This window comes from Heterocephalus glaber, unplaced genomic scaffold, assembly GCF_053883595.1.
Source record: "Heterocephalus glaber isolate CG9 unplaced genomic scaffold, H.glaber_assembly_v1.0 deba00001481, whole genome shotgun sequence".
NCBI classification, from domain to species: domain Eukaryota; kingdom Metazoa; phylum Chordata; class Mammalia; order Rodentia; family Bathyergidae; genus Heterocephalus; species Heterocephalus glaber.
Genome location: NW_028258317.1, coordinates 38794666 through 38816983, shown reverse-complemented (window position 1 = coordinate 38816983; position 22318 = coordinate 38794666). Strand labels below are relative to the sequence as shown.

At 38.3% G+C, this 22318-nt stretch overlaps 1 protein-coding gene across 37 annotated transcripts in view; it reads right to left on the bottom strand.

Moving 5' to 3' along the window:
* Positions 1 to 22318, bottom strand: part of Mpdz (multiple PDZ domain crumbs cell polarity complex component) — a 159349-nt gene that overhangs the window by 21631 nt on the left and 115400 nt on the right. For 22 of the 37 annotated variants that reach the window (XR_015440073.1, XR_015440072.1, XM_087183939.1 and 19 more), the window contains 10 exons: positions 21908 to 22006; positions 18768 to 18930; positions 16807 to 17003; positions 15696 to 15787; positions 15401 to 15488; positions 13802 to 13882; positions 4004 to 4096; positions 3840 to 3914; positions 2467 to 2644; positions 499 to 644 (listed from right to left, as the gene is read on the bottom strand). Coding sequence is in view for 35 of the 37 variants with exons in the window: in XM_087183939.1 (XP_087040065.1) it covers positions 499 to 644; positions 2467 to 2644; positions 3840 to 3914; positions 4004 to 4096; positions 13802 to 13882; positions 15401 to 15488; positions 15696 to 15787; positions 16807 to 17003; positions 18768 to 18930; positions 21908 to 22006 (1212 nt within the window). In the remaining 2 variants the exon portion in view is untranslated. The remainder of the gene's footprint in view (positions 1 to 498; positions 645 to 2466; positions 2645 to 3839; positions 3915 to 4003; positions 4097 to 13801; positions 13883 to 15400; positions 15489 to 15695; positions 15788 to 16806; positions 17004 to 18767; positions 18931 to 21907; positions 22007 to 22318) is intronic. The other 15 variants (XM_087183944.1, XM_087183947.1, XM_087183952.1 and 12 more) reach the window with 2 other exon arrangements.

The window sequence follows — 22318 nt, the reverse complement described above, 5'->3', positions numbered from 1 at the left end:
AAATATGTAACAATACAACTTTTGCTAAAAGGCAACAAAATCTTTTATTTTCCTAGATAGGTTCAAAGAAAAAATATGAACTATAAATCATACATATACTAACACCATTGATATGTATCACCATTCCTATCTAGAGATGAAATAATTTTTACAGTATTTTTAACATTTAGAAAATGTTGTCTACAAATAATTCAGTTTTTCAGATGCCTCTCAGTACAAGTCTAACCTGGCTTGGATATTAGTAAAACAGGAAATTAAAATGTCAAGGATTGATAAACTGATGGAAACACTTCAAAAACTATAGGTCACAATCACAAGAGTAAGAGAAAGTAGTGAGTCAGTACTGGCTTTCTGAAACTAATAACCCTAGTCCCTTATTGAATTTGTGCCTCATACTTTCAACTAGCAATGACAGATGTATTTTCTTAGCTTTTCTTTTTCATTTAATAAAACTGATAGTCTCCAGGGCTGCCGGGAGCACCTCTGCGGGGTACTCACCAGCAGTGTGTCAGACCCCCCGACAATGCTTAGGCCCAGCCCTGTTCGCCCTTTGGAAATCTCAATTGTTGTTTCACAACCAGGGATAATGGGGCAGGTTGCAGGATCAGAAGCAAAGATCGCTGGTGTTGAAGACCTGCTTGTACCTAAAAATAAAGATGAAATAAAATATAAATACAAACTGATTCCAAGGTATGTGTGTCAAAGTTCATGACACAGTTGGAGTGATGGAGCAGGAAAGGAGGCCTCAAACCGGGGAAGAGAGACTTCAAACTTGCCTCAAGCCTTTTAGTTATCCCTTTCAAAAAACATCAAAACTAAATCATTATTGTTAATTTAGGTAGCAGGTATAAAATTACCTGTTTCCTTATTTTTTTTTACATTTTCTGTACTTTTTAAATTGTTAAGAGATATGAAGGACTGGGTGTGAAAACAAAGAACTGAGCGTGAAGTTTCACTGTGACACCACATTTCACTAGAGACAAACACGTCTCACTCAGAACTGCCATAGGTGACAGCAACTTAGGAGACACACCCAGGAAATGATCACAAAACAGCATTTAATTTATGGTGCCTGCTCTTCTGAGCTTTTTATGTTTTTATTTTGCTTTTATCTTATCCTGGGGCATTTTGTAAATGTAATCAATTTTGAATATATATGAAAATAAAATCTTGGGTTTTTTCTTTTGTTCACACTTCCTGTTTTATAAACTCTTAGGGCAAACCCTGGAGCATACAGCTCAGCCTTAAATATATTATGGAAAAATAAGTAAATATTATTCCACATTTTGTTTTATGAAAGTATTCCTATCATATCGTATGTTTCATAAACAAAGAATACAAGGCAAATAGCATGTTTGAGGAAAGCATTTGGTAAAGTAGCGTATGCTTTAGACAAGATGTTCTCTTTTTAGGAAATCAGAAACACACTATTTTCTTTTCCTGAAATGGCAGGAACAGGTGTACGATATTTTCTTTTACGTTAAGTTTTAATTTAGCATTTAGTACTTTTACAGACAATGCTACTTAGGGACAAACATGAAATTGCAAAAATTTCCATAAAATCCTTTAACACTTCAGCAAATTATCCATTCTTTCTAAATGCAGGCCTACTTTGACCAGAGATCCCCACCAACTGTAGACAAAGTGAATTTGTTTGAATCATTTTTCAAAAATATCGATGCTGCAGACCTTGAATTTATTTTATTACACACTAGTGTACTTTTCTGAAATGGAACTAGAGGAATAATTTGCCATTATGCACCAGCCCGGTGCTGCATGCTGCACTCAAGTCTCATCTCACGACCCAGATTTCACGTGCACCAAAGTGAGCTTCTCATGAACCCCAGCCCAGAACTCCGCTCTGCAGTGCATATGGCATGAGAGCTTTTCAGTCCTGATCCTATCCGTAAAATGGGGTAATGTACACCAATTCCACAGATAAGGAAACCAAGGCTTAGAAAAGTTTAGTTTGGCAGTATTAAAAAAAAAAAAAGAATCTATAGCTGGGTGTGGTGGTTCATGCCTGTAATCGCAGCACTCGGGAGGCCGAGGCAGGAGGATCCCTGTGAGTTAAGAGTCCAGCCTGGGCTACATAGTGAGTTAAAGGCCAGCCTGAACTACACAACAAGACCTTGTCTCAAAAAAACCAATCTACAAAATAATATTTCTGGTTCATTTGTTTGATATCTAGGACCAGAGGAGGCCTCAGCAAGATTCTTGGAGCGCAAAGAAGATTCCCCCACTTCAGAGAGAAGTGTAGGCCAAACATGGTGGGCTAATGCACAGCAGCACTTCCATCTCCTAACACTCCAGGATTGTTTATCAGGAACCCCTCTCCTGGAACTATCCATTCTCCAAAGCACTCCCTGACTAAGGCCTCTCAGGTAATGAGACCAGGCAGCCGGCTCCCCAGTGGGACCCTTTGTTGAGTTGTAAGTGCAGGACTCTCTGGAGCCCAGCCCTTACTTAGGAGGGACTCTGCTTCCGGTTCCGGGGAGCCAGACTGCAGGACCAAGGGAGACGCACTGTGCGGTTTTTCTCCACTGGCGGCACCAGCTGCTTCGGGAAAAGTCTGGGAATCTGGAGCCTCAGCCTGAACGGTCAGTTTTATTGTCCTCTTTGCTGTCTTCAGCAGATCAATAAACTGAGCAGGTGTTGGTGAGGAAGGGAAACAAATTCAAAGACAAATTAGTAGACTTATACAGATGCAAGTCACCATTATCACTCAAACCTAATTCTATCTATTGTTGAAATAAACGACACAGAGGTGAGTCATTTCCTAGTCAGGATTTGAGTATCAAGAAAGAAATGGCTTTAGTTTTTCTCTAGTTACTCCAAATGCCTAATGTAGATTAAAGCCATAGCTAATTTCTACTCTAAGTCCTGTCTGACCAGATTCTTTCTTGTGTAAGGAGAGGGTTTTCAATATTTCACATTTCCAATTACTTTAATGCAGTTCTCTATAACCTTAGGAGATACATAAGGTATTTTACCTACTTCCTGATTCTAGAGAATGTGAAGCAGAATACACAAACACTTTAAATACAACAAAGACACAGACACGCATGTGTTAAAAGCAAGATGGGAAAGTTATAAACAGAAAAATCAAAGCAAGTGGAAAGGAAAACAGCTTTATGCATTAAAGGATCCAAACGTATACAATTACTAAAACTGGATTAAAAAAAAAATGGCTTTAAGCTTCCTGGTTGCCAATGTAGAAATGTAAACATGGTCAATCACATGGTTCTCTCTCACTTTACTGGAGAAAAAAGAACAATACATCTCAGGGAAAACAAAGCCTTTTTCTGATACTTACATATGACTCCAAGAACTGTGATCATATTTAAGGCAAAAACTCAAGTAACAAAGAACTGTTCAAAACTAGTAAAAATTATCCATTTAGTAGCTAAGTCTTAAAGTCTTTTTTAAGGCAAGGAATAACATAGATATGCATGGGAATAAACATTTATAAGAAAAATATTCCTTTGGTCATAATATGAAGTGAGCCATTGTTTATGAGTTTCAAGTTTTTATTAGGGAAAATAGAAGCCACATTTATCAAAATGTCCAGTGAATACCAAAAAATTTATCCAGATAATAGTGAGCATCTTAACATCACCTTTATTGGAAGGTGGAAAACAGGAATTGATGACCTTAACAATTTCTCTTTTCCTTAAGAATACTTCCAGTATAGCTACCCGGCCTTAATTCTCCATGACTTCCTCTCCATGTATACACAAACACAAACACACACACACACACACACACACACACACACACACACACACAAGCCATGGCCAAGGGTGGGGTGACAGGACCACTTTATTGTGCAAAAGTACCTTTTCAACAGGATAGCCAACAACAACTTCATCATCCACAGCTAAGATCTGATCTCCAACTCTGAGGCGTCCATCCTAAATGGAAAGGTAGGTGATTCTGAGGGACTTTCAGAAGGAATTCCTTCTTTCACCACCTCGTGACAGAGAGAGTGGGAGGGCCTCACCTTGGCTGCCACCCCGTGCTCTGTTAAGCTTTTTATGACAACTCCACTGAGTGTGTCTTCTTCACTGATGGCAATGCCCAAAGCCCCCTGATCCTGGAGAAGGAACAGCAAGAATACAGTTCTCAGAAGACTTGGAACAGATCAGTTATATCTAAATGGAGAGGTATGTATCTCTAACTTCTAAACATATCCTTCTACCCAAGAGCTAGAAAAGCAATTAAAACTCCAAGTCCACTATTAGAAATCTCTTCTTAGGCAAGCTTTCGGATTTTTCCAAGGAAAAATTCTCCATCAAGCAGTCAAATGACTTCATCCTCCCATATGTCTGACACCTTTAGTAACTTTAGCAAAATATCCAGATAGCAAAACGTATTCAATAATTCATCTCAAACATTTGGCACTTGCAAATTTAGTCTTGTGTAACTGGCTGTCTGAATTAGCCATTCAAAAACAATCAAAGTACCCCGCTTCCTCTTTCTGGTGTGGAGTTTAGAAATAACCAAGTCTGACTCCTTCATTCTTTTCTGCCGCACTTCTCTGAGAAGAAAGATGTGATCACTGGTGCAAGCTCTGCTCTTGCTGGGATGGATCACCAAGAGCTGCTGCTCTACTGAAGAGTGTTTGGATTTGCTGCAGAGTGAAAATGTCTCTGGGCCCAGAAACACACCCTGGACACCTGCCAAGGCCGGAGAGCTGCACCTCCTTGGTCTATTTTTTTTCCATACTTTATCAAAACCAAATGTTCAATAATCATTGTTCTTACCTTTCTTTAATGTTTATTTTAATAAAATTAAAACAGAGTTTTGAATTTTCATTCTGGACACAGCTTGTAATATTTTACATAACAGTTTTCAGCCAGAAAAAATATCCAAAAGGAAAATAAAAGAAGGAATCCTGTCACAGTTTCTCTGAAATAGAGCTGAGCTTAGCCCCAGACAGACATGGTCATGACTATGACATCAAGGTAAGGTGTCCCCATTATTTTAATGATGATCAACACTGGGGCTGTTACTTAATGCCTCCTGTTTCAGCCAGTCACTGGACATGTCCTGAAACCACCTCTCTTCAGGCAATTCGTCATAAGTGTAAGACAGAGAAGACTCTGCAGACTTCTATTGTACTTTCTACCTAGCTGAAAAACTGGATATGCCACTTCACATCTCTAAACCTTAAATTTCTTATCTAGACAAATAAAAACTCTCTTATCTAAAAAAAAGCAATAATAATACCTGACACTTATTCATAAAAGTTATTCATTGGTATGGTAGGGATTTGCTAATCATTTCCCTAATACTATCATCTTACCACTTTGTAAATCCAGTAATTTTCACTAGGATATCCACCCCTCCTCTGCCATCCCTAACAACTGCCTCCCATCCATCCTTTCTCAGCTCACCCCTCTTTCCTCCATGTACTGTAAGGTAGTAGCAGTAAGGCCGGAAAAGGGATATTTCCTTCAAGGTAGTGAGCCCAACAGCATGGGCTGGGCCCTTCAATTTGATTCTAACAGTACTATGCAGAAGTGATGGTGTGCAATCTACAGGTATGCCAAGAGGCAGCAGAGCTTGCTTCTTGCTTTCTCTGGTGTCACCCATTGTGTGAGGTCAGCTGCTGTGTCACGAGGACACTCTAGCAGCTCCATGAAGAGAAAACAAGGCCTCTTGCCAACAGTCAATAAAAGGAAATCACGTTGGAAGTGATGTCCAGCCCCAGGCAAACCTTTGGATAATGCCCCTGGCTGGCAGTCTGTCAGCAATTGTGTAAGAGATTCTGAGCCAGACCCTTCAACTGACCTGCCCCCTCATTCTGGACTCATAGGAACTGTGAGATGCTAAGTGCCTTTGTTTTAAGTTTGTTGGATTTTATTGCAATTTGTTATGTAATAATGCATAAGTAGCTCCAAAGATTAGGTCTGAATGATTTAAATCAATTCTACAATTCTAGTCCCATGGTCACACTCCCTGGATGCAGAGTAAGCAAGTGATCAGGACTCATGTAATTAGGATGGATCTGGGACTTGTGCTCAGAATGCTGAAACTCAGGGTCCTCCCAACAATGCTTAAGAGGCAGCATGTAGCCTTAACTGTGGTTGACAGCCATGATAGAACCAGCAGGAAGACCAGCTATAGGGTCATGCTGACACTGTTCACGGCTGTGCAGAGAGGGAAAAAACTGGCTCTTCATGACACTACTGATCCCAGTATCAACTACCCTTGCAGACTGTGGGCTAGTCACTTGACTACATACATTCTCTTTGATTAAGCCTGGAGTTAGGATTTGGTCATCACTGTTTTTAATTTGCAACAGAAGAAGTCCTAAAAGGAACAATAAGCCACACATCTGCATGGCCAAACTCCACTTAGTATATTACAAAAATAAGTAAGTACATACCTATCTTATCATTTACTGGTATCAGAAAAGCAGAAAACATACAAGAATAGACAAAAGGGTTGTAAAGGTACAATTTCTTATCTAATTGGTCAACTTTTCACCTTTCTTCTTTCAGAGTATATACAGTCCTTAGCAAGAAAAGGTCTGAAAAATACTGCTCTTCAGCACTATTAAAATACTACCATATGTGTAGGATGCTTACGGAGGGATGAAGAGCTGTATAATTAAACAGTTAGAAAAGAGTAAACAAGAATTAGAAGTGAGATTAGCTAAAAAAACTATTGTTATTATCCAGAGGACCATTTTGAAGGTAGAAGATTTTCTAAATTCAGAAGAAGAAAAAGTCTAATCAGTATTTAAAGGCTTTCCCTGTGTAAAACTGCACGAATATTAAACAGACCCCTGAAAGTCATAGAAGGTTGTATCTGCTTTGTGGCACTTTTCTTGAGTAAGCTGTGATCTTCAATAAAAAAATTCTTGCAGTAAGTTGAAATAGCATTTCAGCCACTGCAGGTTTAGATTATATGCACAAGAACTTTCTGGTTATACTTCTATTTTCTCATTTTCAAACAAGAAAAAGATTAGAAAGAAAAAATACAATGGGCTTGTCAAGTGCTTTTCTAAAACTAGAAGTGGCATGTTCATAGAGTTCCCATTTTGAGATAATGTAAAAATCATCCCCTCTTCCAGACTCCTGATCTCCATGTCTTTTTCCCTGTGCACCCACTGGATGGAAGTGTCCCTTCATTCTTCCCTCCCATGTTTACTCATGTGACATACGCACACAAGACTGGATGCAGTATAGGTGAGACAGTGTCTAAGTTTCTTGTCTCGGCACGTGGTGTGTACCTGAGATGCGTAGAAAAGACAGCCACAGGGAAGCCACCACAAAGGGGCTTACTCTCAGGCCACACATGGTTAAGCAACAAGTACATGAAGATATTAACAGTAAGTATCATGTAGGCCAGAACATCAAAGAAGTATTTAAAAATAAACAAAAGTGATATTTAAGTTGGGTCTTGAGTATATGTGGGCTTTAGATAAGCTAACAGAAAGCGGAAGGACAACTTAAGTGATACAGTATAAGCAAAGGCAAGGAAGGATAAATTCTCACAAATTCACCATGGACTTCTCATTCAAATCAGTCTAATTTAAGTAGAGGACTCTTATTAGCAACATCCAAGGGCTTTAAAAATAGGGAGATGGGGCCCAAGTGCAAATTGAAACAGGTAATAGAAAGTAGGATTTGCAGAAAGCCAGAGTTTAAGCTTTAGCTCTTCCTCTTGGAGTTGTTAAGCAATCTCACAGGGTTGCTAAGAAGTAAATGACATAATGAGCAAATGTGATATTACTTATTAAAGTATTTTTTTCAAATAACTTAATTTTTAAAAATATATGACAGTATACATGACAAAGGATTTCAGATGAAATCTGAAATCCGGTGTGAGAAAACTGGTTAATTCTCCTGTTTTTGTTGAATGGAGTTTTATTCCCATGCAGTCTCACAACAGGGCTGAGGGTACTTGGGCAGCAATGTGACATGTCACTTGCCACCAGTTTTCACAATGGTCCTCAACAAAGTTTTCAAAGACCCATCTGACGGGCCGCTCAGAACTTCAAAGTTTTAAAAATATAAAATGAAAGTAATTATGATAACTTATACTGAGATAAGTACTTTATATAAATTCTTTCATTTCATCTTTACAATAGTATCTCTAATATGAACTCATTATTTTTCCCATCTTGCGGATAAGGAAAGTGAGGCCCAAAGAAGTTAAATGGTTATGTGCCAGAGTATTTCAATGACTCCAAATCTCACACTTAAAATCATGAATAATCATTTCTTTAGTTGTTTTAAAAGATTCTTGTATATTCCCCTTACTCATACTGGCATTACCTCAGATTTAAATTTATCTCAAATCTACATATAAATGGAAATTTTCTGTGGGCAGTGCATTGATGTTCTTCAAGAGCTTGGCTTCCTCAACAGACAGACATTAATTCAGAGAGAGGAGTGCACATAATAGATATCCCTGAATACACAAGCAGGAGGCTGACTGAAGATCAACTTTCACACTACAGAATAAAGGAATCTTGCTCTGCATCTCATCCAGTCTCAACAACAACTTTCTGATAAAGACAGCCCCATTTACACAAGAAGAAACTGAGGATGATGTGATTCTTTTATGTGAGAACACTCAAGATGTGACAACAGCTCCTAGTAGATAGGTCAGCTTCCTGTCTACCTCACTGGCAAAAACCAGGCTGAGAAATTATAATTTGTCTGCTTGACAATGAAAGTCCTGGAAAGGTTCTGAGTAGGGGATTAAAATAAGTGTGTCTGGAACATCTTGATTAAATGGACTAATGCAGGCAAAGAAAGCATCAGAGAAAACCAATGTCAAGAAGCAGTGAGACATCTTTTTTCCAGGTTATTCTTTCTAACAATTGCAATGATAACAACAACAGACAATACTTAGAATGCATATTGCCAGGTACTAGACATATATATTTAATTTTCATAATAGATACTTCTCACTATAAGACTACAGGGTAAGTGTTATTTTTACCCCCATTTCGGAGAGAGAAAAAAATGTATGAGATGTGACAAAAAATAAATTAAATTAAAAAATTTAAATTAAAATATTTATTAGGGTAAAAGACTTCCCACTAATCCTTCTCAAAATACGCCCCTTCAGTTTGGACACATTCATTCAACCTTCCTGTCCACTCATAAGCATCGGTAGCTGGACTGTCTAGATGTCCCGAACTGATTCAAAATGTCGAACTTTCATGGACAGTTTGACTTTGAGAAGAGCAGGAAGTCGCACAGAGCCAAATGCAATGGATAAGGTGGATAAGAACACATCACAGTGTTTTTATGAGCCTGCCTTTCTGTTAGATGGCACTTGGCAGGAGCACTGACCAGATTTTGGGTCATACTTCGTGTCTTTTTTTTTCTGTGCCGGGGATTGAACTCAGGACCTTGCACTTGCTAGGCAGGCGCAGTGCCACTGAGCTACATCCCCGGGCCCCTCATGTTGCTCTTTAATGGCAGCAGAATAAGGAATTCTAATGAAAGTGTATGGACTGCTAGGGAGAAGAGGCAAAGGCTTTAATGACATCTGTTCTTTTTTTCTCTATTACAAAACAGCACATAATAAAAATTTCCCGTAGATGCCTAGCATTACAGTAACCCACTTTTGTACTGTAAAGAGAAATAAATCTGCCAGTAATTATGCTATTTTATAAGCAACTCATTTAATCTTTGCAATTTTCTGACATATGTACTATTATGATCTTTTTTTTCCCCATTAAGTTTATTGGTACATTTTAGGTATAAAATACAGTTACATTCATCATTGGGATCTTGTACCATTACATGAGTACCTTGGTTCTTTTATTTTTCCCCTTCCCCTGCCCTCCCTTCATGCCCTCCACTCTTCCCTATTTGCGAAGACTTTGTTTCCATTTTTTTCCTTTTCTCATAGTTTTTCTTTTCCCTTTTATCCTTTCCCCTGTCCCTCCCACTTCTCCTGCACCTTTAGACCTTTTCTTCCTGTTACACAATATCAACTATACATTTTTTAAATTACAATATCAAGATCTAGGAGACATTACCACAGATTTTACAGGATTTAAAAGGATATAGAAAGCATATTACAAAAATCTGTTTTGAAATAAATTTGCCAATTTGTAAGAAGTACCTTGGAAGACAAATTAATGAAACTAACTCTGGAGGAAATATAAAATTTGAATAGCAACTATTAAAGAAAGTATATTCCTAGCTTGAAAACCTACCTATGTGACAACAGCAGGCTCATAAACATTTTAACTGATAAATTATATCAAACATTTAAAGCAGAAAAAAGAAGGAACACTTCTCCCCTCATTTTAGGAACTCAACATTGTGTTAATCCTAAAACTGGATAAAGATAATAGAAGAAAAAAGTATGAACATAGATAGAAATTTGTTTAACAAAATAAACTATTAGAAGTCAGATCTGGCAGGATGTAGAAAGTGGTTTTGTTATAGGGATGGCAGTGTTGGTTCAGCATTGGAAGATCCACCCCCAAAAGTCATCATTTTAACAGAGGAAAGGAAAAAGCCATATGATCCTGTCACTAGTTGGAGAAAAAGTATTGGACTAAATTCTACAGCTGTTCATGGTAAAAGCTATCAGGAGACTAGAAGAAGAACAGAACCTTCTCAACAGATTAAAGACATGCACTCCATACTTCCAGCAAGAACGCCTTCTATGAATGGAGAAGATACAATGCTTTCTCCTTAAGGTGGGGAACAGGGCAGATATGCTTACTCTTTATCTGTCCATTAAACTTTGAAACCTAGGCCCCACCAAAATAGTCTGGCAATAAAATGACACAACTAGGATAGGATTGGCATGGCAGAAGCAAAATCTTTATATGTAGATGAAAGGATCACCTACAGAGAAAATACTAAGAAATCTCTAGGAGCCCCTAGAACTTGTACTTGAATTTAGCAGGATTAGAAAACACAAGGTATATATAAAAATTCAGGTCTGTGTATACTTGCTATAAATGAAGAATTGGATATTGAAATTTAAAGTTATGTAGGAGTACAAAGGACTTAGAAAAGTTAAAAACAAAAACAAAAACAAAAACAGTGTTGGAAGATGTTTAGTACCTAATTTTAAGACTTCTTCTAAAGCTACAGTAATCAAGGCAGTGTTGGTGTAAGGAAAGACATAGATCATTGGAATAAAACAGAGAATCTAGAAATAGAACCACACATATATGGTCCACTGAGTTTTGAAAGATTATTTAACATTAGGATTTTATAGAATATAAACTCATTCAAGAGCTGAAGAAGAGATGGTGTCTTCAGCAAATGGCACTAGAACATCTGGTATCCATATATAAAAAATTAACCACAACCTTTTTTTTCCATACATGAAAATAACTTGAAGGGATATATGGATCTAAATAAGAAAGGCTAAAAGTATAAAACTTTAAGAAGAAATTATAAGGGAAAATATTTATGAATTCAGGGTAGGCAAGAACTACCTAGGATACAAAAAACATGATGTATAAAAGAAAAAATTGATAAATGAGATTTCACCAAAATTTAGAACTCTAAATGACATCATTAAAATGAAAAGTAATCCTTAAACAGACCATATTTACAATGCATATAACCTATGACCAGAATATATATAGAATTCTTAGAGCTCATTAATAGACAACCCAATTAAAAAGTAGACATAAGAAGATGATAAATAGCCAGTATAGCACAAGGAATGGTGTGCAACTCCAGAATCAGAAAAATACTAATCAGTACAATAATAAGACTGAATTATACCCTCATTAGTGAGATGAAGTTAAAAGTTTTAAAAGCCTTGTCATGACTTTTTCTTTTTGTTGGATTCTCCCCCTTTGCATTTAATTTGTCATGCCCAATGGATTCATTCTGCTGGGTTTCCTGGGGTTGTGATCCTCACTGTCTTTTCCTAGGCTATTGTCTAAAAGTTTTTGGAGTGCCAGTTTGGTATTCATGAAGTTCCTGCGGTGCTCTTTATCATGAAATTATCTTATTTCTCCATCAATTTTGAAAGATAGTTTTGCAGGGTCCATCAATCTGGGTTGGAGGCTGTTTTCCTTTAGGGCTTGAAATACATCACTCCAAGCTCTTCTTGCCTTGAGGGTTTGCATTGAGAAGTCTGCTGTGATTCTGATGGGCTTTCCTTTGTATGTGATTTGTTTCTTTTCTCTGACTGCTTGTAGAACTTTGTTCTTCTGTTGGATTTCTGGAATCCTAACTATTATATGCCTATGTGTTGATTTTTTTTGTTTAAGGCTAGCTGGAGTCCTATATGCCTCACTTATCTGTATGTCAAGTTCTTTTCCCCTCCTTGGGAAGTTTTCTGCCATCACTTCTGTGAACAGTTTTTTTTATGTCATCTGCACTCTCTCCTCTTTCTTCATTGACTCCAATTAGTCTTATGTTATTCTTCTTTGCATCGTCTAGCTGCTGCTGGATTGATTTCTCATGTTCCTTTACAATTTTCAAGCAATTTTTCTTTTCCTGGTCATTAATTGCAATCTTTTCTTCTATATGTGAAATTCTATCCTCATATTAGTTCATTCTGCTGCACAGACTTTCAATGGAGTTTTTAATCTCTTGGAAATCTGTTTGCATTTGTTTTATGGATTCCATTAGTTTCCTATGTTGGGATTCCATCATGTTCCTCAGATCCTCTATTTCTTTATCTGTCCTCTCTAGATTTATTAATCATGTCTCGCACCATGAGCAAAATCTTTGCTATTATCTGAGTAATTATTTCTGATTTCATTTTTTCCAGATCCTCTTTTGTTGCCAGTTCAGAGAGTCCGGGTGCTTGAGTAACAGACTGTTCCATCCCTTTTCCCTTTGAGGTTGCTGCAGTTGATCTGGAAGTCTGTTTTTGAGACTTGTTTACATGTCTTCTCTTTTCCATGGAGGGGTGGGCGTGCTTCTGGTGCCCGCGTGGCTCACCTTCTCTGCCCTAGGAGCTTGTGATGGCGGCGGGGGAGCCTCCTTCCGGGTGCTGGCAGTGGCTGAGCTTCTCTGCCCTAGGAGCTTGGGATGGAGGCGGCTATTATGATCTTTAATTGAAAGGGGAGGAAACTGAAGTAAAGAAGATTGTGCAGCATGTGACTATGTATGTATGAAGAGAGATTCCACATAGACAGAACACTCTGGGGTCCGTCTCTCCCTGCACACGGCAGGGTGCTGACCACACACTTCTGTCCTCAGCATTCTCATAAACATCCTCCTCTTCCCACCCCACTACCTTCTCTCCTCCTTTCCTCCCCAGCACGGCACAGATTTCACTGCCTCCTGGCCCGGCCTGAACACCTGAAAGCAGGTGGAAGTTTCTGTTCAGCAAGCCACCTCTTCAAATAAGTCATTTGAATCTAAGGTTTAGAGTTTCTCAAAGCAAATACCTCACTGATTGTCTATCAGTGAGACTTCTAGCTATCTGAGCTTTTAGTTTTATGAGAGACAAGACTGCATTTCCTATTTCTTATTTTATTTCTTCCCTAGCAGGTCCCCATAAATGAATCAAAGGCAAGATGGTGAATTTCACACCCTGAAATAATCACAAATGCACAGAAAGCTGGGCTCCTGCTAAGTAGCAATTAGCTGGTTCTCAAATTTTACTGTGCATTAAATCACCAGAAAGACTTACTAAAACTCCACCTACTAGGCCCACCCCAGAAGCTTCCCTTCAGTGGGTGGGTCTCAGCGGCAAGGGTCTGCTGTTCTAGCAGGGCTTGGGTGAGACTGATGCTGCTGGTGTGCAGACCACACACCTGAGAAGAAGTGAGCGGGAGCATGGGTGTGAGGTATGCCCACCACTCAGTCCCCTCTCCAAACACACTTACCTTGGGAAGCTCCAGATGCCGCACATTTTTAAGTGAACTGAGGTCTGCAACTGGATCAGAAGCAGGAATACTGGGTTCCACCTGACAGAAGAAAAGAAATGGCAAAAAGGATAATGTAGTGTTAGTATTCTTGTTTGCTTAATTATAAAGCCCACATAATCGAAATTATCTCATATAGTGCAATTCAGTGTTACTGCTTTAATATGCTATGGAATTTATGAGAATTATATTCTCATTCATTTATGCATGGTCCTCAGGGACTCTGCACTGAGCTACTTCCCCTCCCTTTTTACTTCATGTGACCATGAAGGTGGATGGTCAATGTGATGGGCTTCAAGATCCACCTGTGGGACAGCACGAGTGAAGCACAGATCTGGGTGGTGTTTTCAGAGACTCAGCTTCGGGGTCTCTATCTGAGGCCTTTTCCTTTCCTCTCTGAGTCTCTGTTTCCCTGTGCTCTACTTCCTGGCCATGATGAGTGGAGCAACTTTGCTTGCTACATCCTTCCACCATGATGCTTCTACCTTGGAACCAGGAAATCATTAACTGAATCCCTAACTGTGAGCCAAATTAAATCTCTTCTCCTTTAAGCTGTGGGTGTGTGGTATTGTGTCTCAGTTATGGGAAAGGTAACTAGTACAATTTATTTATTTGAAATTTTAATTTAAATTTTAGGGTTTTGCTAAGTTGCTAAATTGTCCAGAGTAGGATCTCATTTATCATCTTCCTGCCTCAGCTTCCCAGTGCTTGGATTATAAGCATGTGCCACCACACCCAGCTCTTTTATCCATCTTACACATGTATCCAAAGCTTTTCAAAATCAAAACTACCACCAAAAGTGGTATTACTCCTTAATTTCATATACGTTATCTGCTTTCCCAATAATCTGCTAGTTGACCATCCAGGGAATCTCCTCCATTGTCCTCTCATTGGACATCTCCGTGGCCTCTGAGGCTGTGGAACACAACCTTTTGAAACATCTCTCCTTAAATGCGATATAACCTGCTTCCTTCTCCTTCTCCCTGACCTCTCTTTAGCCCTCCTCCTCACCACCCATATTACAGGAGAAGGCAGAACCCTTCTTCTCCCTAAATGCTCTCTGTGGGCCGTGCTTCAACTCCATGACCAGTAAGCGGAAAGTCTCTATGAGAACTGATCTGTAACTTTAGACCAAATGTCCCAATGTGTATTTTTACCAGGCTTCCAGACAGACATTTCATTCTTAAACTGCCTCAGTAAGAATGTAGTATACTTTTGTGACATTTGCTCCTATTTTCTATTTTGGTAATCACAACAGAAAACTGGAAGTCTTGTATATCCTGTTTTATTTACTAATTTTAGTCTATTCTCACTCCTTCTCCACAGGAAGCACTGATAATTCCTTTCCTACTCTCACTACGGCCTATGCAGACTTAACAGTAGCCTTCACACAAGTGGTGTTTTTTATTTTCACGAGTGTCATCTTTACTACGCTCTAAACTCTTAGCAATGAAGCAATAAGTCATTTATCTTTGCTATCCCTGTAAGTGGCCTATAATTGTTAACTGAATTTATAAGGGGTATATTGATCCTATTTTCCCAGAGAAATGTAACAAATACCTTCTTATTCTGAAGATTGTCTGAGGAAAGCAAAGATTCTACCGTATTTCCGGGACATACAGCCATCTGACTCAATGCGTCTTTATTTCTAAAAGCAAAAAAAGAGCATCAACCCAAAATATTATTTCCATACTCTTACCTGAAGAGTCAAAATATTAGGAAAAATCCTCTAACTCTAAAGACTTGGAACTACAACACTCACATATAAACACAAATATTTTATTTTTGTTCAAAAGAACTAGAGTCTGAATGTTAACAAAAAGTATTTGGTAAACCAGTAGAAGAACATTCTCACCTGATAAAAATTATTTTTACTTTTGAAGGGGCACATTTAATAATTGATGAGGCATTTTGATGACTTCTTCCATATAAAATTTGACCATTGATCTGTGAAAATTAAGTATCACTGGTTAAGCTCCAAATTTTAATTCCATAAATTTTTATTATCCTACCCAGCTAATCAAACTTTTTCTCTTCTTTAAAATATTCTGTGTTTTCCTCACTAGGACACAAGCCTGATCTTTGATGTGCACAAAGCCCATATTACAGTGACGCTGGAGAAGGCATCATCTGCATCAACTGCAAGAAGCGGACAGCAAACCTGCTCAAAGGCACTGATTCCCACCTGCTTTATAGAGCAACGGCTATGTGGCCCACAGAGACCGTCCTGGAAGTACTCTCGCCTTTCCCAGTTGTCTCAAGACTCAAGGCTTGTAATAGCCCCTTCTCCCCTAGAAGAAGCAGTGCTAGGGATACTGCAAATATAGGCAGCAGGCCCTGCCTAAGCCACACAGCAGCCGCACAAACTGCCAGTTAAGTCTTCCAGTCACTCAGCCACTGTTGTCAGAGTCTGCGTAGCCTACAGGGAAAATCAGTGTAAATGCAATCTGAAGATACAGATGCTGCTTACAGGCCACAAGGACAAACAGCACGAACAAATAAATTCTCAGGGCTATCAAGTTTAGTTCACAAATTAATTGTGTTTGGCAGCTGAGTTACTTCACTTGTTACTCAGCCCCACAGCCCTGCCTCACCCCCAGCGCACCCCACAGGGAGTCCACCTCCGGAATGCCCCTGGGGCTGACCTCACACCTGGGGAATGGCAAGTCATTTCACTGTTCAAAAACTAATAAAAATGCAGCTCAAAAATGTTTTTCAAGTGTGATTTTTATTACTGTCTTGGAGCAAAAATTGTTTCTGGTGCTACACAGTCATGACCTTTGAATGGAAGTTAATGGGAACACAGAGATTTGGTTTAGAGCCAAATTTGCTGCATTGCATCTATTCTATTAGGCCAGTGACAGTTTTCTCAGTCAACATATGAGGTCTGGGTATTTTCTAGATTCTGGAGATTCCACTGTTCTGATATGGCAAGAAAAGATTCAAAGCCGTCCATAAGAATTTACCTCTAGAAGCTCATCCGCGATCTGCAGTCGACCATCTCTTCCCGCTGCTCCGTTTGGATCAATTCCCACTATAAAGACACTCATTCGGGTTCGGTCTTTGTTCCCAGCAAGACTTAGGCCCAGACCACTATGCCCTTTCTCTAGTTCAATCATATGGAGCTTGCCTGTCAGGGTTCCATAACGCTCCCTGATATTTTCTACACACAAAAATAACGACAATACCATATGCATTAAAAGCTAGTTCACAGCCAAATACACTTTGACATGCTAGGCTACTTGGTTTTATCTCAAAAAGGCATTATTTGGACCAAAATGTAATTTTTGGCAGCTAAAAGGAAAACAGACTGGCTGCCTCGGCATCAGGACTGGTTTCTCAGAATTCTCAAACTTTGAGGAATTTCTTTGTATCAAGGGTGGGAGGGCACAGTTTCTGATTAATAAGTTCACCTTGGCATAATCAGGCCCAAGAGACGTGATTATTCACATTTACAAACTCTCAAAAGACTACAACTGAACCAGAAATTAATTTTATCATTTGTAGAGCACAACAAATAAAGCATGCATAACACTTGTGTTCTCTGATGGGCAGGAGCTCCTCTCCCATGTCAAATGTACACTGTAGATTATCTCATGGTGGGAGTCACCTGGTTCACACATTCAGAATGAAGGGACTGAGTTTTCTTATGCACACAACCATTAGGCCAGGATGCATAGATGTGACCGCTATAGCTCTGAGGTCCATGTCCTGACTAGATGAGACCATTTCTCTCCCCCTCCATAGTCTCAAGAGGCGAGTTTGTGATGTACCCCTTTTTGCCTCAGAAGCCACACCAGGATCTGCTCCAATGCCCACAGGGGTGAGCACCTGGCAGGACCACTGACTGCTGGCTGTGAGGAGGTGGCCCAAGTCCAGGCCTGCAGAGCTAGCTGACCGGAGCACTGCAGACACTAAGACACTGCTCTAGGCCATACAGTCACAGAGCGGCTGGATGATGGCAACCAAAACTCTGGATCACATTGCCCTCTCAGTATATTCTCATCACCTTGATTAGATCAGCAAGATATTCTAATGGCATTGATATCAGACAAAATAAAAACTACCAACTTTACAAATCATGTCTTAGAAAATTGCTATATGGCTAATGGTCTGCATTTACACTGATTCTTAACTACATGAAATAAACTGTTCTCTTGACTCCTAGAATCTAACAGCACCACTTTTACATTCTGTTCTTTCTAAATGCACTATAGTTTTCTTAAAGAAAATAATTAGATTTTTAAAGGAAACTTTTTAACATAATGACACATTTATAAGTTTTGGCTAAGTATTTAATCTTTCCCTATAAAATAGTCTTTTTCCTTAGAAACAGAGATACCCCATGGATCTTATTAGCTGCTTGTGAATGATTCTTGTACATCAAGCTTTGTGCTTAGTACTCCTCAGACATTATCCAATCTAATGTTAGCAAACCAGGGGAAGAACAGTATTTTTAGAAAGAGATAACCACTGGATTAAAACTTGGAAGTTGTTAAAAAATTTAACAAATGGCCAAAGTTTTCATTTCAACCACTATACTATGTCACAGTACTAGTACAGACATATCAGAAGTTTCAGGGTAATATCAACAGCTACTAGATTTTATTGAGAAATCTGAGGCCTAGATATCCAGACTACAGACAGCTGATTCTGTGCACTGAGAAAATACTTTGTCCTCTTCAATTCTCATGCAAGAAGCAAAGCAGTTTAATAGCAGTGCAGTTTTAAAGGAAAGGAAAACTATGATTTTATGCCTCAGGAATGTATGTTGTATTCAACTAAAACAAACAGTATTTTCCCCACACAAAATGGCAGCATGTGTCTTTGAAGCTGAAACAGACTATTCATACGAGACATATGCTTTGAGAACCTCAGAGCTATTTTAAGGCTGCTTGTGATTAAATGCATCACAGAAAGAACTTACTCCAGCTGTAACCAAACTCATCCTCTTTGTCCACATCCTCTGAGATCATGCCTGCAGATGTCTGTGCATGATCACTGCCCATTTCTGCAAATGCTGGGGAAGAGGGCCGAAGAACATCACACACTGGAGCCTTCTCTGACTCTGGCTCTGAGTGGCTGGGTGCCTGGGGGAACAAGAAGAATGCCGTGGGTCTGTGCAGTCTAAGGAGCAAAACATAAGGAAAAGAAATCCAACAGAACAATGTAAAAAACAAAAACTGGCTTTAAAATATCTACCAAACCACGGAAAGCTCATATATGCACACATGAAATGGTAGGTAGGATTCAGGTAAAGTTTAAATATACAAAATAGCACCAGAACACACTTTATTAAGGTCTTATGTGCTATTATGCCAATGAATAATTCAATTTTAAAGCTTAAAGGATCTAAGATAGAAAAGTGTTAAAACTTCCCCTGTTGGAAAAAGATTCTTATTCAAGATGTATAAATACTGAGGGATATGTGCAAGATTCAGGGGTCTAGAAAAGTCTGTCAAGAAACAAAACAAAGAAGGGATGAAGAAAAAGGAGGAGGGCAAGGAGGAGAAAGAGGAGGAGGAGGAGGAGCAGGAGGAAGAGACTACAGAGGAGGAAGCAATGGAGATTGTCCTCCTAACAAGGAGATTGTCCTTCAAAACTCATTAGTGAATCTATATGTAAAGAAACCTTTATTGCTACCTGAATCCTCTCCCAAATGATTCTCAACAAATCCATGCAAAAGAAAGAGCACTCCACACGCAGACTTGGCTAGCAGGGGTCAGTCTGTGAGCACAAAGCACACAGACTCCCAGCTGAACGGGTGTGTTTCTAAGGGGCAACACTGCCTTTCTCTGCCTAAGTCATTCACCAGGGAAGTGAGAAAACACAAGTGAATGCACATACAAAACCAACATGTGGGATACTCACTGTCACTTGGGACCATAGGTCCTATTTTTAAAAAATGAATCTGGCATTCACAAGTTCTTATATTAGCTATTATCAAACAGAATGTGTTTGAAAGCTCTTTAAGTCACTGAGCCTGTGAATTCTGCACATGAATAAACTCTTTGAAGCTGAGGCCACAAGAAGAAAACTATTTCATTCAAAAATCACCCAGTGGTACTAGGCTTCTTTTTGCTTAACTCTTAATCCCATAGGTGCACTTTGCATTATACCACACTGTCTCCTCTGATTTCCACAGTAAGATAGCACATGATTCAAGGATCAGGACACCCACTGATGTATCAGCCCTTGTATGAAGCTTTTCCTGATGCTTTTAACCTATATTTTTCTATTCTTTGTTTTACTTTTTTCTGAATAAAAAACATCTCACCTAACTTGTGATTTAAATAAAACACTACATCTAATGATACAAATACACTGGATGATACCCATGTACAAATACTTAGGAATCATTGTTTGGTGCCAAAAATCAGAATACCACAAAATATATCAATATTAAAACAATATGACATGAATGTGATCTTTCTTTGATGACTGAGAAAGCACTTAATTATCTGGCAGACCCGGCTGACAGACTGCAGGGCAATCGCTTCTTAGATTACAGAATTTGCTATACTAAAATGTTGAGTTTACATGTCACTGGCCAAGCAGATGAAAGTTCCTAGTGCAAATGAAATATCAATTATCTTCCTAAATGTGGTTCCTTAAATCTCTCTCATTAATAATGCACAAATAAAAGTGAACAAACATACAAAACCTCATTTGATCTTATCAAGATTAAGAATATAATAACAGATCTACTTCAGATTTAAGAAAACTTAATTTTCTGTAACAATAGAAAATGTTATTTAGCAAGACTGAATTAACTCCATTTCATTTTTTAAAAGTGTAACAAACTCTAAATTAAACCTCTATTAATTTTAACAAATCTGTGGATACACATTTTACAAATTTTGCTGTGTAAGTTTTGGACTGTTACTTTCCTTAAGAACAAAGAAACAAAACTTTATTATTTTAAAAGGTATTCGAGATATTAGGCATACCATTTTCATACTGGTGACAAACTGAAATGGTGTCCTAACATAGTCCATTCATCACAAAACTAGTATTAGTCTGTATTTACTTGAGGGACAATTAGGTTTTCTATTTTACCATTACTGGTACCCTCATTTTTTCAAGATCTAATTGGCTTGCTATTAACACTCTCTAAAATTTCTTAAAGAAAAAGTAAGTCTTTAACAAAGATCATTTAGCCTTTTTTTGGCAAAAATCCAAAGTGCGCTTGAAATCATTCCATGACATATGTATACATTAAGTATAACATACACATAGAACACATTTTAACCCACTCAGAAAAATTTCACATTGAAGACAAACCTTAAATGGTGTGGGAGCAAAAGGGTTAGTTGGGGAACAGTGGAAGATAATTCTACTTGAATTCTATAATTCCTACAGTAATAAAAAACATATTCCTTCAGAAATGGCATCTTTGCTTATCTATGTTACAATAATAAGAAAATGTGATGAATATTCATAAAATGTTTTCTAAAAGAAATTGTTGACAGCTTTCTTTCTTTCCATAATCAAATTATGGTATATAAGTTCTTGTAAATTTCTGTTCGGTGTTTATAATTTATCAGCATATGAGACTATCCAAGTATAGACTTACAAGCCTGGAAACAGTTAAACTTCCTGACTCAGGCATTTACACAGGTACACTTAATGAATATTCAACAGACTAATGTGAGTACACATATACAATGATTTATGGAACAATTGAAAGAGCTTCTATGGCCATCTTGTAAAGTCTGAAAGGTTTTAACCAATACAAGGTTTTAAAGAAAATATATGTAAAAGCAGTTCATTTACTTGGGAATTAGCAAAAATCTGGGTATCAGAAAATTTAAATCTCAATAAAATTCAGGAAAGGCACTAGACTCAGGTTACTCCCTTCCTTTTCAGAAAAGACTATTTAGTTTCAGCCATAAAGATAATTTCTCACAGAAAATTCACATGCCCACTCCAAACACACTGTTATTTTTTAGTTTTGATTTTTTTCCTGCCCAAATGTAGCAAACAATGAACTGGGACAAAGCACAGTAGTAAAACAGAACGAAACATTTGCAAAAGGCAATGGCAAGACAATGGGCATCATCCAACCTTGTCAGCGGTGAACTGGAGAGAGTCAGCAAATGGGTTAGTGCTGCTGAAGTTGTACTTAGGGTAAAGGTTGTGCGGCAAGGAAGGCAAAGGGGATTTCTAAAAGGAAACATAAGAGGCGCTAAGCGCAAAAGAAATGTACTTAAAACAACTCAATTTTTATAACAAAATACTTACTGGTTTAAAGAACTGTCTGTGTGAAACTAGATTCTATATATCTAGTAATTAATGGCATCATCATAAGTTTGTGCTGAAGGTTTGCCTGTTATGTCCTAAACTGATACCGGAGTAGAAATCAGTCCACAAGCAATATAACAACTAGAATGTCAAACTGACCTCAAAGTTATTTTCACTGAATGGCTTTTCTATCACAGACAGACATATATATATATTTATCTACTTTATATATTA